Here is an 18,444-nt window from a genome sequence, read left to right as displayed (position 1 = left end):
TTGTAAAGGTGCTGTTTTTGGTTTTTAATTTAGAAGAGCACTTGTTTTTAAAGAGGATTTAAAACAAGAATTTGCTTGGGGAGAATAAATTTACTCTCTGAAATTGAAGTTTCTACAGTCGTGTTTGAACGGAAGGTGAAGGTGTAAATCTGTTTTGTGATGGACTAGCCCAAAGCTTCAGTTTTGATGAAGCTCCTGTATAAAGACAACAAAACCTGTTTCGGCATCTATAAACAGTAGTCAAGATCTGCAAGAATCAATTAAAGAAAGTGATTTCCAAAGTTGTCTCTGAGAAGATTGTCTTATTCTTCAGTTGATTTCGCACCTCCGTGCCAAATGCTTGTCGACAATACGAGACATGGGTGATCTGGGGCTAGACGCTACTCGCCAAGTTCCACCCCCCCCCCCCAAAAAAAAGAACTGGCAAATCATCCAATGTAGACACGGATGGTGGGAAGTCTCTTTCTTTCGTTGTTTCTTTTCCGGGAGAGGATGAGAGATTGTTTTGAGAAGACCTCCGCGCAACAGGTTGGTGATGGGTTTTGTTTTTGTGCGACACTCTCGCTGTTGTGAGTTGCCTTGAGGTGTTGGTTTGGGAGAAAGAGGTAATTCTAAACTCCGCTCCGATCGCGTTGCAGCGTGTGGGATTCCTTCTGTAGATCGAGACCGAGATAGAGGCGTCTCGATCCATTAAAATGGACGAATCTTTCCGGGCTTCTATGAAAGGTTTTTGCCTCTTGTGCAGGGCTTCTCACTTAAAGAAGACCATCACGGGATAACAAGTGCCTTCGGTTCACGGGATAAAAATAACATTTTTTCAAAGATATTGAAAGTGGGACTTCGCTGTCAATCTATAACCAGGTTGTTGAACAGCTATCCTGACGAAGACGAAAATACCCTTTCAAATTGGCACTTTTGCAGCATGAATTCATTTAGTGTTCCAGAAAATGTGTTTTTCAGAATACGATCAATGCCATGTGGTTATTTTCTTTCTCTTGAATAAAAAATACTAGGCCAATAGAACTATACTACCAAACTAATAATAGTAGGCCTACATGAATGTTTTGTACACGATGTGCGATATCAACACCAGAACAATGACAAAGTACAAGAACAAGATTATTTAGAAATGTCCATGTCGAGTTAACAACTCCAGACGGGTTGACAACGATTATTTTCCCCAGTCATTAATTCCACTAACTTCCCCTTTGGTGATATGATTCCAAAAGGATAGGTTCAAATTACTGGTACCAATATAGGTTTCAGTCGTTGATTCTATACTAATAACGGTCTCCGATTTTGTTCGTTTTAAGCCTGACATAACACAATTAAAAAAAGCACAAGGTACAAGGAAAGGTTTCTGTTTATTCAGTTCGTGTCGTGCAATGGTGCATAAAGATTTCAATGCGTCTGAAATAATGATTATTATTTTTCAGTTTATAGCAACGGCGTACCTGCCGTGCCTGTCACGGGCCACGCGCACGGCATAATGGGGTAAGAAAGTTCAAGCCTTGCGGATGAACGGTCAATTCGCCTCGCGCTCCTAAACTGTTCCATTGTGAATAATCGCTATACTTCGTCGATTCCGTTTAGGGATTCATGAAAAACAAATTTTATTCAATCCTCGGGTAATTGTTGTCAAGGACTACTTTTTTTTCGTGACGGCGGTTTAAATTGCTCCCCTGCGGTGATATTTTTTTTGTCCCTGCTTCAGGAAGTTTAATCCACTTTCGAATTATTCCTGCCGTTCATGACGTTATCTTGCTAGGCCATCGCGGAGCGGAGATGAATTTGTTGAGTTTTAGGCAGCGCCGGAGGATTAAACTATTTCATCATGAATATATTTGCGTTGATATACACATGGAACTCCTGCTTAAAGGGCACACCAACACCTGGAAATGGAACAATAAACAAACAAAACCATTATCAAAAATCTAAGCGTAAATTTACCTTTCAAATTGCGTTAATTTCCTAGAATTCGGCGATTATATAACATGATATATCCGCCTCCAATTCAAACCACGCCCACCGGAACTTACTTCACCCTTCCACCATGATGGAGTAAAGACGACCACCTTATCACTCTATACCATCTATAACCTACAGTAAAATGTCGGATGATTCGTGACCAATTTCTTCACGAGCGATTTGAAAACTCGTTCTTCGGAAAGCACGAATGTATGAACTGCCTCTACGGTGACATTAAGTCAGGGGAGCCCGGGGCTCGGTGGTTTTAACACGCTCTTGGCCTGCAATTCTCAATAGTACAAATGTAAGGGCACCACACGATGGGCTGTGATCCAGTTATTGAATGTTAAAGAGATGGTTCTATAAGCACGCTTGATTTAATAATCGTGTCGCGTTATTAAACGGACCGTTCGCTTAAAGGAGCAAACCACCAGCTGTATGGTACACGTTTTGCATTTTAAGTAGCAGCTATGGGCTGAAGGATTATGATCTTATCGGGCAGTCTTGCACTTTAAACTATTAATGAACAGATGAGGTTACAATGCTCAGATGCACAGGTGTTTGAGAGCTACGGTGGCTGGTCACTGACACTACCTGTCCAGTTAGATAACATTTGAAAGTCTGCATATCATATTCACTGAGGTCAGTATTTTTGTGAAAGTGCGCATCTCATTGCATATGAGTGCACAGCCACAACTCTACCATGTTGGCCTATCCTCCAAGCTTCGTCCCCTGACTCACAAGTGTTCACACCTTCATACGTCAACACTTACATACTCCAACTAGCTGGAACACATCTGACAATGAACGGGGCACAGTACTCGAAACGTTGACTTCACACATGTTCCTCATAACTCAAAAAAAATATTTATTGTCACAAATGGTGTCACCTCGGACGTTCACTATAGTTATAGAATCTCTTCTTATTTCTCTTCTGGAAATTATTCGCTGACACTCACCAGCTTTACTAAACCCCGACGACTGTTTCATTTTTATTATTCGATTTTGCTCCCCGGGGAGCTGTTGACGCAACGTGAGAAACCTCCGATGGGAAACCATAGATGGTTATGAACCGAAGATGTAGGTTAATTGTTCCTTGAATCCGGCTTTATTGCTTCGGTGAGTTTGCCCGAGCACAGTGACCGCAGTTCACGGTGATTTGTCGTGTTGCCTGTGCGAGACACTACAAAACCAGTGATGTAATGTTATCAGAGCACAGGGCGCTTTCCTCTAACTTTGCAAAATCATGACAAAAAACACCCATTTACTGATTACAGCAGGGAAACCAAGGAAAAAAATGAACCTGGCACTAAAATGTGAAGCCCGGGGCAACGACATCACAGGTGGTGCGTACGTGCGATTTCAGAAAGGCAGGGGAAAAACAGCGAAATTTCAGCCGGCCGTGGTTTTAATTTTGTGTTTTTGGCCAAAAGGAACGTACGCGTCACGTGTCGAATTTGGCCCATTACTGACGCAATTTACTGCTTAATGAACCGCGAGGTGACGGTGCGGTCGACGCTTGATTTCCGTCTGGGGAGTCGGAATTGGACTGAATTTGTTGATGGCTGCTTGGTCTGATGTCGAGTGGAAACTTTTGTTGACGGTCGTCTAACTTTTCTGAGGCGTACGACGGCACGTAGGCCCCGTCCAATCGCTTGGGTTGAGCGTATACCGAGCCGTACTGAAGGAAAGGGTAACAGCATTTGGTCAACTCTGCGACAGCCCGATTTAGTAGAGACACGCTATTTTGGATTGACAGATTATACATACTGGTTGTATAAACTATACTTCCTCCCAATGATTCATCTGTTAAATAATGTATCCGTCTGTAACAAGAACGCTGAATGTTTAAGCTAAATATGACTAAACAAACCAATAATATATAATTGAAGACACATCTTTATGCACAGGAGGAAGGACATTTATTTACTCGTTCTCCAACCTTGCCCGAAAATCGAGGTTAATGGAAGGGCAGTAATTGTCAAGGAGAAACGACGGGAGCGCCGGCTACGATTGTTCAATATCAGGTCAAAGACGCAGCGCTATCTGCCAGCATGAGGGGAAAAAGGGAAGAACAAAAAAATAACTTGAACGAATATAAAGTGTATTCGCGGTTGATGATGCAGCAGGTTGTGGCATGGTTGAGGCAAGGAGCAAGCAATCGATCGCCTCATCCCATTCCGCATCACTGGAGGACCGAGGACTCCCTTAGGAGCTGTGCCACACACACACGCACAAAGCCAAGTGACAAAAGGGAAACGGGGACACCTTGCATCCGTTGCCATGGTGAAGTGGGGCCGTTTCGGAACAAAACTATCAATTTACCTCCAGTAAATTTGAGACAGATGAGCGGGTGTGTTTTTGGTGAAGGAATATAAATGATGTTACATTTTCTTCAGTTGATTAAAAAGGTACTTGTAATTGATCACTCCACTTTTTTACATTATTGCGTTCAAATATTTTTCTTTATAGTCGTATGATTAGGGCCTACATGTACACAGATATAATAATTTAAAATTTTGAAGAAAAAACAACAACAAAAGGGTTTTAAAAATAATGAACTCTTTTGGTGATTTTTATTCCCATACTATATGCTGCTGTTATGATACCGAATCATATTGTTACCTTTCGATTCTGATGTTCAAAAGTCTGAATCTGTGACTCACCGATTCAGATCACAATATTCGATATTGTGACTCAGTCTATATTTGTCAAGTCGATATTTCATAAACACAATTCGATACCTTGAGCCATTCGAAATTCGAGTGTCGATATTCAAACGGTGCAGATAATAAATCCCGAGTCGATTTTTGACTAATTTCCCGTAACTAGAGACTAGCGTTTGCCGAGCAATTCTCGTCGAAATTGCATCCTCTTGGTGGCCGATTTCAACGCTCAATGTATAACAGAAATCCTATATCCTTGCAAACTGACGAGGCGCACGCGAGATTTCAATTAGATTATCTGCCATCCTCCCTCGAAGTAAAACACTGTCTGCGCATTTCATCAGTTAAGTATCTGGTAACAGGCTGTCCGAGGAGTGATATACGAGATACGTGGACGATAGATGTTTTTCGTCTATTCAGCACAGTATCTGTATAGTAACATCCAGGGGTGTGAGTGACCACTGATAAAAATAGCTGAAAACAGCTGGAAAATGTGGAAAAAACCGAGTTTCGGAAATCTCCTATACTTTTGTACACAGCAAGTGGGGGAAAAAGCTAGAAAAATAGCTGAAATCCAACACACATAACAGCTGAAATCAGCTTTAAAGCTGAAAATTCACACCCCTGAACATTCTCTACAAATGTGACAGCTCGCGAGGGATGCATCAGAAATATATTGTGATGTGTTATGAGAAGTCAGTAGCAACCCCCTCTCATGAGACACCTCCCACCGTGTGACTCGGGTTCGAATCCCACCTGGGCCATTATGTGGATTGGGCTTTCAGTCCCTGCCTGATTCCGTGGGTTTTCCCTAGAATATCATTCTGGGGTTTTCCTCCCACCACTAAAACTGTGTTTGCCTTCCACATCTTATACCAAGTCTTATCCATCATGTGCTTGCGCTTGCGCTGTTGTAAGTTGTCGAAATATGTAAATGAAATACAAAGTAAATAGGATACCATGTAAATATTATAATTAGTATACTAAGTTGTAGTCTGATTTGAATAATATGGTGATTTGTCTCCGTAGTGCGCCTATAATCAGTATGATTATTCAATTATTGTAGGCCTATCACTTGAGTAATTATAAATTGTCTCTAGTCCTTCATCTCGACTATCTCTCTTGCCCCATGGTCTAATCAGACAAAAAACTAAATTCAGTACAGGATGATCGCATCATCAGCAGACATCTTTCATGTGTGTTTTGTTTTGTTAATTCATTAACAATAAATGCAGAGGTCTGATCATGGGCATCCTAAAACGCTAGACATGAAACATCATTATGAACATGTCTCTTGAGGCGCTGCATCCAATCACGAAGTCTAATCCACAGGTATGAGGATTAGAACCTCTAGCGGTGCAGGCTGTAATCCGCTTAGGCCCGTAATCCCAGATTTATCCTCATAATCTCCATCGTGTTGTCAAACATTCTTCATCTGCTGGAACTACAGGTACATCTTCAGGGGCTTCACATCTCAAACATTAAATTAAGAAATACTGGTTTTTTTTATTGTAGTGTGTGGACGAATTGCAAATTTGTTTGCCTTGTGCATGCCGGTAGCTGGGCGAAAAGTCTCTTGTGAAACAAAACACTTCCCGTTACTAGAATAACATTTTGTCGACGCCACGCAAAATTCGATGCCTCATGATTCATTACATTCAATGAAGGCAGATTAATAATACCGCCCCTTCTCTAAAAATAACCTGAAGTCGACATTGTGCCGAGACGAAATGGATGTCTTTATTGGCATGTGTCCTTCGCTTCTATGTAAACTATATAAAAAAATAACGAGAGCTCTCCACCGATGAGTAAGACTTTAATCTGATCAGGTATACCCGGGAATCCATTACCCTAGTCATGGAGAAAGGAACTTCCTCCATGCCCTAGTTTACTGACAAAAAAGGTGTACCCTTCTTAAAAGCGGATCAAGGTTGTCAATTCATTTCGTTTTATACAACACTCCAACATGAAATTTGGTTTAGAAGATCTGATGAAACGCCGGTGAAAGCTCGTCGCAAATGGGGAAAGTAATCATCAAGGACTGCCTGAAATTCAAAGCGATTGTCCCACGAGCTTGTCAACGCGAGCCACATCATCATCATAGTCAAGGAGAAATTAACAAAAACAAATGTGCTGGGTAGCGACATTCATAAGGCCGGCGCCGCTTATCGAGCCGTTGTGACAAGGGAGGTCAGAGCAGCTTGAAGTTATTAAAAGATCCAACTTCATGGTCACAGTTTGTAGTTACCATCAAGATGTTTATGTTGGTCGTAAGCGGTCTCATGAGTATCAGAGTAACATTCAAGAGTGACGGTGCACCATGTAGTATTTTCTCAGCTGAATACTATTAGCACGAAATCAATGCCTTGGAGGTTTACGACTGTCGAAATAGCCGTTCAGCTTTGGAACTACATTAATAAACAATGTCAAAACAGGGAATTGGTAGGCGGAGACAAGATTTTGATGTTTAGGAATTGAAGGAGTGTCGCCTTTAACGTTGGGAAAGCAATTACATGCCGTCTGACTTCTACACACCATCTTACGCACGAACTCTCGATCGCTTAGCTGTAATGCTTGATTGATTCGGCGAAGCGACTACAGCAGCGATAAAGCCAGCATCACTCAACACAGGTAGCGCAGGCTCAGCTCCATCCAGGACAGTTTAATCAGACTCGAAGTAACTTCCAATTCGCCGTCTGGTAATTGAACGGCTTGGGGCTTTGCTAGCCTTACCCCCGTTCATTATTATCGAGTTAAGTGGTCAGCCCACGAGGCTCTAGTCCCTCGCAGGTTTACGGGCCATCCATCGCAACCACGCAAGCTGATACGCAAGTCTTCTTCCCGGAAATGTTTTCCATCCACTCCTACTTGCTCTCGGTGATAAGGAGAAAGTACAAGATGTAATCATGTTATCTTGTCAATGTCTCCACGCACGGTGATAAGAGCGCTATCGTGAGTGTCGTCCTCACTAGCCAGTTCATCATTCCAGCGCAGACGTCTTAAAAACGAACTCTCGGATACTTCAACTTGTGAATTTGAAAGAAAACGACTATAACATTGCCAAGTAGCCATGTCGACGCCCAAAATTCACATCATCCCTTCGGATGATGGCCAGGGAGATGGGAGGAGTGATCCTAGTGGTCAGTTTCTTGACCACAGCACTCTTAAAAGAAGAGACAATCGAGCCTTTTCCTCCGGAAGCAGCGGGGACGAAGACGCGTCCATGTGCACCCAGTCTCCCAGGTCTGATGACGTAACGGATGACGTCATAACAAGTCCAAAACAAGCCAGTTTTTCCCCAAGGAGAGAGCAGGGGTTCAGCCATCCGGTTGATGAGGGGTCAAGATCGCTTCTAGGTCACCCACCATCCAGACCCAGGCGGCACTCGGATTCACAGGCCTATGCGACAGACCCTGTGTTCAAGGAGGCTATACTATCTCTGAGGGATTCGAATGAGAGAACCTCCGAGGATACGGAATACTCAGCCAGGGAGGACGACCGGTTGACGGTCAACAGAGAAGCTGGCACGGCTAGGAGATGGAGCACTCCGTACTTCCAAGGTAATCGATATGTCCTACAGAAAACCACCTGCTAGTGTCTGAGATGAGAACAAGTATCTAGGAATTGCAAGTTTTATCTTGGCATGTTCTTTGAAAACAAGTGTATTGAAAGCATATGAAGCAATTGGCAAAATACCATGAAATAAAACAAAGCAGTTTCGTCATTAAAGTTTAATACATTTGATTATAGCGATTGACACATACATACTGTACCTATAATACATGAGGGAAATATACGTAGGGAAGAGAATACTTCTTGTTCAGTGGCTGAGACACGCAGTCTATAATGCTGACCAAACTAAAAAAAAATGCTGGTAATTTGATACTTGGCCTTTGTCTACATGTATCTACACGTTGAATGTTTATATTCGATGTATGTTTTGTCTTTGTATACCCTTACTTTACACACAAAAAAGGAGAAAAATGACGATTACAAGTAAGTCAATAAGTACCGAGTAAAGCTATTATTCAACCAGGCAAAACGCAGTATGTACATATCTCTTTTCAAAATATCCACAGCTTTTGTCAAACAAGTCATGATAAAAATGAAATATTGCTGGAGCACCGCAACATGCTGGTCCCTTAGGCCTATCAGAAGGTGAATACAAGGGACCGCGGTCGACCGATCAATGACACACAGATGATTATTAGCACGTGAACACGTTGACATCATTATCGCTCCGCGAATTGAATTATGACTACAAATCTCAATTCTGATCATTCAGCCGCTGGGATTCGAATATCATGCTCCCCCAAAAATGAGAGATTTATGTGGCGGACCAAGCGGAATGATATTTTCATCGTTGATATTAACAGTCTGAACTTTTAACCCTGAGGCTATTCATGGAATATGGGTGACGAGAAGAAGCTGAGTTAGCATGATTCTGGGTTCAGGCGGTTGATTGAGTTGGCTTATTTGCCATTTTGCATTTGTTCATTATAAGAAATGACATTCCGTAGTTAATAGGTATTTGTCCATAATATTACTATTTCTATTTCGCGGATCCGTCGCCAGTTTTGTTAGGCCAGACGACTTGGGAGGATTTTAATTGCGAATAGGTCTAGGGTGCGAACCAACAACAAAAGCTGTAAATTACTGCGCGCGAGCTCACTAATATTTTGTGATCCCACAGGTAATGTAGAATTTCTGGAGGTCAAACATTTGTGACTTGGAATTGTGGCTTCAAACTCGTGGGCTTCGTTCACAAAAACCCTCAACTTGTTGGCCTGTTTCGCATATAGGCGGGGGCTACATTTAGACCTGGGCCCATAGATTGGCAACCACTTTAGGGGTGCTTTTTTTGGGGGGGGGGGATGACGGGGCTTTCTCTGGTATAATTAAATAGAATTGTCGTAGAGGTCGTGATCTTTGATTTCCAGTGAAACACACATTGGCGCCTTGCTCCTGGCGGGGATTTTTCTATCCAATTTTGAGGTTTTTTTTATGAGACTGTATTTTGTGGAGTGGAACCCTAGGCATTGATAGAAGCGATTTTTAAGGGACACAGTTGACTGCTGAAGGGGGATTTTCCCAGAAATGCTCCCGAAGATGTAGCCATTGACTCGGTTACACACGAAAATATCATTTAAAAGTCTACAATACAGACGCTGCACCTGCACCTAACGCACACCTGTTGTACCCAAAGTGCCTCTCGATAGGATTTCAGCCAGCAACTTCGTTCCTATCTGTGACCGATACATACTTGAGAGAGCTTTACACTGGCTCTTCAATACCCTGTTGACATACATTATACACCTAGGTACAACACGGTAATGCAGGGGGCAATCAGAGCCTTTTTGCACTCGTGTTATCGAGAAGGTTTTCCCGTTACAGAGTCCTTTCTTCATGGTTTAACCAAGAGCTTAAGCTGCGAATTCAAGTGGCGGATTGGCAGTTCCGGAGCATACAGCGACGCTCTGTGAACATGTATTATGACGTGACACGTCTGCTAATAATTTGAGCAAAGAGAAACCAAAAGTCTGTTTTGGCTGTCGTGCGTCAAAAACAGTTTACTCCAGCGATTGTCTCAATTTAGAACGTTTGTACAGCTCCCTTTTGGAAGAAAGGAAAGCCAACAAGTGAAAAGTGAAAACACGAAGAATACATGACGTGTGTTATGTTGCACACTAACTTTAGGCCGAAGGATAAATCTGAGTTCGCCAAATGGTAAAAATAGTCAGCATCATAGAGCAAGGACCCACTATGGCCAACTGCTGAACTCTACCTATCTGATCTCAGCTACTGTCCGTGTGGTTAATCATAGTGCCACTGCACTGTTATTAATGAAGCAGGTATCGAGCAAATACGATACGGTCTCAATGCGACACAACCTCGAACACTTAAGTATCATTCCATCTTGTTCCTGAGCGCCACTATCTTCAATTACACACTTATATTTTTCGTTCATTTATTGGACATTTCAGAACACAGTTAAGTATATAGCACTAGTTATAATTACGGGGTTGAGTACAAGACGAACCAGTTCATTGGCATTTAACAGGATATACTATCTAGAATTTGACATTTGAAATGATTGCGACACTTGGGATATCACTGCACGAATAACTTTAAATCTGCAGCTTGTTTCAAGCAAAGCACAACGATCTCATTGGAAAGAAAAGACAAATGTCGGAGAATTGTTGATTTAAGCATGAAATCACAGACAGAAATTCTTGCAATCGAATTCCCACACTGACGCAGGTGTCATATGCGATTTCCACCGAATGCCCCCATTTGGCACATGCACCATTCAGAGCGTTCTCTGCATGAAATCTAAAACCCTCTTCCTCTCTTCCAATGATCTGATGGAACGCGCTCGCGTCTCCTGGAAAACAAATTCACTAATGGTGTGTCATGATGGAGAGTTGAAGTGTTTGTCAAGCCGGAGACGGAAGGAACTCCCAGCTTCCTCATCCGCCAAGTCATCAATGGGTGTAAATATCCGTTCAATCGCGCCATCTTAGACTGACTCCATGGCAACGCGGTACGCATCACTGATGAACCACGAGATGGGTTACCGGTGACTTCGTAAAATGCTGGCAACAAACCGCACTAATGGTGTAGGGTTAGGCAGTGTTCGGCCAGGCGAGGCTAAACCGAAACAAAACTCCGTTCAGGTGCTGCGTCTCTCATAATGAATTCATTGTTTCTCAGTACCGACTGTGCGAGCAGGAAAGATTAAACAATGGCTGCGAGTGTAAACTGCCCTTGTGACGCATGCAGGAGCTTATAAAATTAAGATGAAAACTCAGTACTGTATGTGTTTACGAGGAACCTGTAATGCCACTGCTTGGGATATATCGGGTTATGCATACAGGTGCCGCTCCTGTCCCAAGATGATACTGGATCTGAACTGGTAACCAATAGTCGGGCTTGAAAATACCATGGAGTTATGGAAATACACCGGGGAGCTATGGAAATACACCGGTGAGCTTGGAAACCATAAACTTTGTTTATAGCTGCTCGGCGTGTCGAGTATTGATTGTGCTGTTTTTTAATTAGAATCCTGTGGTCTGATCTAGGTCTCTGGGGCAGGGGTAACCTTACAAGTGTGTTACCTGTGGGGTCAGGTCCGGGACTGAATGACGCGCGGTTTAGCACTTTCGCAAACATGATCGATGAAAAGGAGTTGTTTTTAGAGAGACGTGTATTATTGAAAGCTCAGCAGTTTGCATGAGTTTGCGAAACTGCGAGAAAGCAGAAAGCCAGGCGGGAACACTGGAGTTCATTTATGGACACATCCTGCGAGCGAGAGGATTATTTGTGATTATAGTAGTCAGTTGATACACTGGGGGATTCAGTGGTGTGCATTTTTGTCATAGTCCTGCGTATGCTTGTCAGAACAACCCAGTCAATCCTGCATCAGGTTTGTGAAGAGAAATATAACTTCATGTCGATGGAAGCTACTCAAGGAATACTATGTTACTTCGATCTTGTCCATGACTTCATCAAAGTGTGGAAGGATATCTCTGTATTGCTTCATAGCATCTACCTCTGAGAGAACGGAAGGCTACTGTGAATCCTAAACGTCATGTCTTCACTGTCTTATTAGATTTAGCCTCATCTAACCAGCCTGGATCTTCCGTACATCCATCGAACAGGCGATGAAGGAGTGGTAATCTACGTGACGCAGGTTTGACTAGCCCAGCTCGCCACTCGCCAGAGACAACACTTTGCATTGGATATTTTTTCTTTCCTCCCTTGCTTGGTTAAGGGAACGGTGGAAGATCCTGGGCATCGAGATGGCACGCCGGCACGTACAGCCTACGTGCCCGAACCACCTTGTGTACACCAGGAGCCGCTGGGCTGGCGCGTCCAGCGCAGGTAGGTTAAGTAAACGCCTCTATTTCACAACTCCAAGGCACTTGCCTCGTGAAAGCGGCAAAAAAAAAATTACCTAAAGAGCTAATGGATTTCAAGAAGACCATTCTAAATGCAGCTCTGTTACTGACCACAGGTGAATTCGATCGCAGGTTAAACATGTTTGGGTTGCAAAACGAAACTCGTTAATTCGCGCGGTGTGGGTTCTCTTCCAGATTTTGTCCTGCGGCTTCGAGCTTCAGAAGCTGACTGGAATATCACGGTCGGAATATCACGGTCAAAATATCCTCCTGAAGAAAATACACTTGCCCCACTGGAATATTCCGTAAAAGAAGCTCACAATAACATTGGAAATTCCACTAAAATGTCTTCTCCCTTCAGCTCTATTACTTTACTGTATCTCAAGAATAAAGAAGTTTCCTTTATAAAGTCTGAACATGCTCGAATCTATTCTAGACAGCTCTGTCGTCAAAGCTTCCGGGTCAAAGGTTGTCAATATGTCTTAAGATATTTCTTAGGATTTTTTTTGAAATCTACCTAGGCATTAAGTTGGACATTCTGAAATATCCTTTCATCAAATTATTCTACTTGGAACATGTATTTATTTATTTATTACATTTCTTTACCCAGGGTATGTAGCAGTGGCGTAGCCAGGATTTTTTCAGTGGGTGGGGGGGGGGGGGGGGGGGGCTGGAACATTTCATGGGGGGCGTTATGTAGGGGCGTCAATCGCTTCTCAAAAGTGGGGGGGGGGACATACCTTGATCAGAACTGATGCGAGCGCGAAGCGCGAAGCCCTTACGGCGTGGGGGTTCGGGGCCCGCTTAAGGGCCCCGAAAAAAATTGGATTCTAGATGTTCTGTGGTGTGATCTGAAGCAATTTCTTACCACTTTCCTCCATGCTTTAACTAATATTTTCTTTAAAAAAAAAGATAATTATTTGAACATCGTTTTCGAGGTTGGAGTCATTGAATCAGCTATCGGTATTCTGAGCTATAGGCGTGGGGTTCGGGGCCCGCTTAAGGGCCCCGAAAAAATTGGATTCTCGATGCTCTGTGGTGTGATCTGAGGCAATTTCTTACCACTTTAACCAATAATTATCTTACTTCTTAGCACAAAAGATAATAATTTAAACATAATTTTCGAGGTTTTCTCAGCTAAAGGCGTAAGAAATATTTTTGAACATTGTTTTCGAGGTTGGAGTCATTGAATCAGCTACCAGAATTCTGAGCTATAGGCGTGGGGTTCGGGGCCCGCTAAAGGGCCCCGAAAAATGTTGGATTCTAAATGCTCTGTGGTGCTATCTGAGGCAATTTCTGACCACTTTAACCAATATTTTCTAAGCAAAAGATACATTGTAGTACATAATAGGGCCCTGTAAATGAGACACGAGTTCAAAAATCTGGGGGGGGGGGGGACATTTGATATTGTGTCCCCACCCTTCAAAAAGTGGGGGGGGGGGGGGGACCAGTCCCCCTGTCCCCCAGGATTGACGCCCATGGCGTCATGTAGATCAATGATAATTTTTTTAGAAACTTAAAATCTCAGTGGGGGGGGGGGGGCGACAAGGTTTCATGGGGGGGGCGTGGCTACCCCACTGATTTCAAGGAATTTTAATTGGTCTATTATTATTATTATTTAGCTTATATGAATGGAGGAAAAAGTTTGTGCGTAGCCGATTCGCGTGCATATCGCTGACTGAAACTGTGTGACCCACGGACCACCCTGTCTATAATACGTGTCCCGTGGTGTGAGCGAGCAGTGCTGTGGGTGTTAATACGCATTTTATAGTATCATTATGCGCTATCTCACGCCGGTTGTCAGCTTACTTGTCCGCGGTTTCCGGCCGAAGGGTCGTTTCTCAGTGGTCATCATGTGGATCATTCGCGACTATTTAGATTTAGATCAATGATAATTTTTTTAGAAACTCAAAATCTCAGTGGGGGTGGGGGGGGGGGGGGCGACTGGGGGGGGGGTGGGGTGCGACAAGGTTTTATGGGGGGGGGGCGGTCGCCCCCCACGCCCCCCCCCGGTGGTTACGCCACTGGTATGTAGTCACAAATGACTACACACATGTAAAAATACAATACAATAAAATAAATACCAAGGGATTAATGCATAAATTGTGAAGCAACTATTTTAAATATTGTAAAATTATTACAACTATACATATGAATATACAGTGTGAAACAACATTGCTAGCATGCTTTACTATAAAGTTAATTAAGTGAACACAAAGAATTGGCAGCTTGAAATGTCGTAGTTTGACAAGAGCTAACGTAGCAGGGAGAATCTACTGTGATTCGCCTACTTCAGAAGAACCTTAATTGCGCTACTGGACGAAAAGCCAGACCAAGTCAACAAGGAAATGTCATGTTGTCGAGGGCATATTATGCCCTCGACAACATGACATTTCCTTGTTGACAGTTTTCTCGAACATACTCCGCATTTAACACTGCCGTTGGGAGAATGTTTTAACCCACGAACTTTTATTTTTGCCGGACAAACATTGCACCTCGCCACCGTGATGCCAGGCGAGAGGAAAGAACATCAGCGGCGGGGGTTTTCCCTGTGGGGTCCGGAGCTAGTACCAGGCAAGATCGAGAGCGTCTCTTGAGCAATCAAAACATGTCCCAACCCCTTCCATTGATTGCTGTTCACCTGTCGCGCATTCTGTCTTGATTGCTTTATTTTTCGTAGCAGCTCACCCCTGGGATCCATCTTCTAGAATGATCATCTTCCTTCCCATTCTGCCACGTCCAAAGAGGTAGCGATCCCTGCCTCCCCCTCACCAGATCTTCCCCCGCGAGTTGTTTGCCTTCTTTCCAACAACAAAAATATGGAGATCACCTGCGACTTTTGCCTGTGCGATCCATAAATGAGCACTTGCAGCGCATTAGATCGGGCTCGACAGGATGAAGAGCTTCACGCTGGAGAGTTGGATGTTTTTTGGATCGACTCCGGTTTTTTTCTTGAAGAGGCAGAAATAATTCCGGCCGTAGAAATGGGACATTTGGAATGACGCGGAATGCTCACTTGACCGGACCCTTGGGCGAATGACTTTCAGAAGTTAACTTGCGTCAATCAGGTCAGAGAGAATTACAGAAAAAAGAAGAAAAAAAGAGATAAAAACAGGTGTCATACCAGACGACCCAAAACCGTCGCAAAAGAATCTTCCATTACACCTGACCTTCTACATAGTACCACGCTAAATTATGATAACCTTATTGAACACTGCGAGCAATAATAATGAGAACATGATAATATGACCTTTTGACTTCAAAATTGAAAGTTGCTCGCTGTCGGCGATTGATAGAAAGTTTAGGAACCTTTCAGGATTAAATATATTCTAAAAGAGAAGAAACTCTACCTGGGGTTTGGGATGGGGTGAAGAATGGAAGAGTGTCATTCTTGAACATGACTGGACATCGGCACAGCACAATGATCGCGGTAATCTGTATGAACGATTGGTAAGATCAACGTGAAATTGCGCGTGATCCTGACGAGTTCCGCGCTTAACGAGACGATAATGGAATATCAACATTGGGTGATTTCCGCGAGATCTGAGTGATCTATGGATTTACCAAGCCAATCTCCTGTTTACACATCGAACTCAAGTCGTCGGAATCGAAAGATAGTGCATCACCCAACGGGCTATATATGCATTGCAAACGAACAAGACGCGCACGTCGGTCTAGTACGTTGCGATAACAAATCTTTCAAATTTATCATATGACTCTCTAAAAGTTTTCATATCGGAACTCCTTATCTATTAAACTACTACATAATCAAAGCGTTCGTATACGCAGTCTTCCTGATTGGTGCTATCGCAAATGCATGAAGGGTTTGCTGTGCGAACAACAATTTCTAAGATTATTATCAGTCTTGAAACACCGTAGAAATAAATAACGAGGATAAAATCGTGAAACTGTGAAGATCAAATTTGTTACATTTTTAGTTTGCACAAATAATATCTATAGTCGTACATACCTGGGTTGATTGCCTTGGAAGTCCTCAGATAGCGTGCATGTATTCGCCAAGATAGCTTTCTCAGTACATTTCATTGAGATGCAAAAAGTTCCGTGAACTGGAAATAAAAACATTACAGCGGAAATGTAACGACTCAGCTTGTGCGATATCTTCACAGCGATGGGCCGTGAACCTTTAGTAAAACCCATCGATGATTAAAGGGAATGTACAACATTTGCTTTTGCTGCAATTTTCATGAAATAAATGGATTTGGAGGATTAGTATGTTATATAAAATATTGTTAAACTGACTTGTTTCATGTTTTGGGCTTGTAGATGCTGGAAAACCAAGAAAACATATCATGTTCTTGTAGTCTGGTTCCCTGACCCCACTTATGATGAAACGAAGCAATTAATACACTTTGGGGAATTGTAAGGTCAGAGAATCAGTCTAGCAGGCTTGTACCCCTTCACAGGTGTGTGATCAATTGCAAAGAAAAGTCAGAATAACTAAATATGAAAAATTAAGAACAGTTTTTGAAAAAACCCAGTTTTCTCCAACGCTGGTCGGCCGACCAGCGTTGGAAAAATACAGTTTTTCTTGAAAATGTCAGCACACCAGGAGCCACGATTTTAAAGGATGCTAGACCGTCATTCCCTAACAATTGAGTAAGGTATCACTATTTCGTGATAATTTGATCATTTCGTTTTTAGATGTTTGCAAATGTTGTATTTTCGCTTTAACTAGGATGAGATCACTTTACAACTTCAGAGAGGAACTGTTGAATGAAAAAGTGACATCCCAAATCCACGTGATGCGTCTTGATTCACACGTGGGTCACCATAAAGGGGAAGGTGATACCATAATAAATACATCACCTAATATATTTAACTATATTAAAATGCACAGTATATTTAGTCTCACCTGCAAATTACACGTCATGTTTATTGTATACCATAGACAACCCATAATGTTGTTGTCCAAAATGCATTAAGAACTTTGTTTTCAGTATGCAATTCCAAGCAGTGTGTTTGAAATGGAAAGAACGGAAAGGATTGGGAAGTCTCAGGGATTATTACGTTGTAAAGTGGGCGCACATACCCTCACGGTAGATAGGGACAGGAGATTGGAAAATTAAAGGGCCCTTCCTATAGTGTAGTCACAGTCACACATGCTGATAAACAGACACACAACTCGCCTGACAAACAGACAGCTAAACAATATGGGGAGGCAAGAAGATGGAGCGAATATGATGAAATGAGGCAATTGCATAAGAGCAAAGACCACAAAGACAGACAGAAGTGGGAGATTAAGAAAAGTGGAATAAGAGACAGACTGACTGTAGGGATTAAAAAAGGAACCTTTTTTTCTCGGGGTAGGGGCAAAAGAAACCAGTGGCTAAAGTATACCAGATGTTAATGTCCTACATCACCAGTCAAAGTGTCACTTCGACTGAATTTAATCCAAAATGTCTGTATTTCTTTTCAAAAAAACTAACCGAACGTAATGGGGCTAAGCTGTTCCAATTAAGTATTGAATCATTGGGGAAGAATTGACAGTGCAACTTGGGGGTACTAAAAGCAAAGCAAGCAGAGCCACAATTGGCATTTGAATTTGCCTGTTGATAAAGGAGTTCGTATAAACATTTTTAGATCAAATAACTCGCGTTGTATGTTCTATTGTATTTGGCGTTACATCGAATCGCATTAAGTTCGGATGAAGACTCATGGGCTATTATAGTGATCTCCTTTAGCTTGATTTCGCTGTGGGAAAGCACCGACCTACTTGTCGTTGATGTCGGTTATTTTGTCAATTAAGGGTTTGCCTTCACCTAGGGCCTCAGTGATCGACTTTCTGGAGAGGGTGTAAAAAGGTCCTCTTGTGACGTAATGACTGGTCGATTTGAACAATGAGTTTACCATTTTGAACGGCGTTTATATAAATTCGGCAGGTGGCACAT

At 42.6% G+C, this 18,444-nt stretch overlaps 1 protein-coding gene and 1 long non-coding RNA gene across 4 annotated transcripts in view; one reads left to right on the top strand and one right to left on the bottom strand.

Moving 5' to 3' along the window:
- Positions 1 to 18,444, top strand: part of LOC119719319 (serine-enriched protein-like) — a 48,576-nt gene that overhangs the window by 2,333 nt on the left and 27,799 nt on the right. Inside the window, exon 1 of one of the 3 annotated variants that reach the window (XM_038188731.1) lies at positions 6,781 to 8,194. The exons of 1 other annotated variant lie outside the window; for it this stretch is intronic. In XM_038188731.1, the coding sequence (XP_038044659.1) occupies positions 7,705 to 8,194 (490 nt within the window). In that variant the 5' untranslated portion in view covers positions 6,781 to 7,704. Of the gene's footprint in view, positions 1 to 6,780; positions 8,195 to 11,620; positions 12,519 to 18,444 lie in introns of those variants that run through there. One more of the 3 variants, XM_038188732.1, reaches the window with a different exon arrangement.
- Positions 1 to 18,444, bottom strand: part of LOC119719326 — a 32,486-nt gene that overhangs the window by 9,766 nt on the left and 4,276 nt on the right. Inside the window, exon 2 of the long non-coding RNA XR_005269897.1 lies at positions 16,506 to 16,602. This is a non-coding gene — a long non-coding RNA (uncharacterized LOC119719326). The remainder of the gene's footprint in view (positions 1 to 16,505; positions 16,603 to 18,444) is intronic.

Source organism: Patiria miniata, unplaced genomic scaffold, assembly GCF_015706575.1.
Source record: "Patiria miniata isolate m_02_andy unplaced genomic scaffold, ASM1570657v1 HiC_scaffold_8, whole genome shotgun sequence".
NCBI classification, from domain to species: Eukaryota; Metazoa; Echinodermata; class Asteroidea; order Valvatida; family Asterinidae; genus Patiria; species Patiria miniata.
Note: the sequence above shows the minus strand (reverse complement) of the source record. Positions and strands in the feature narration are given on the sequence as shown.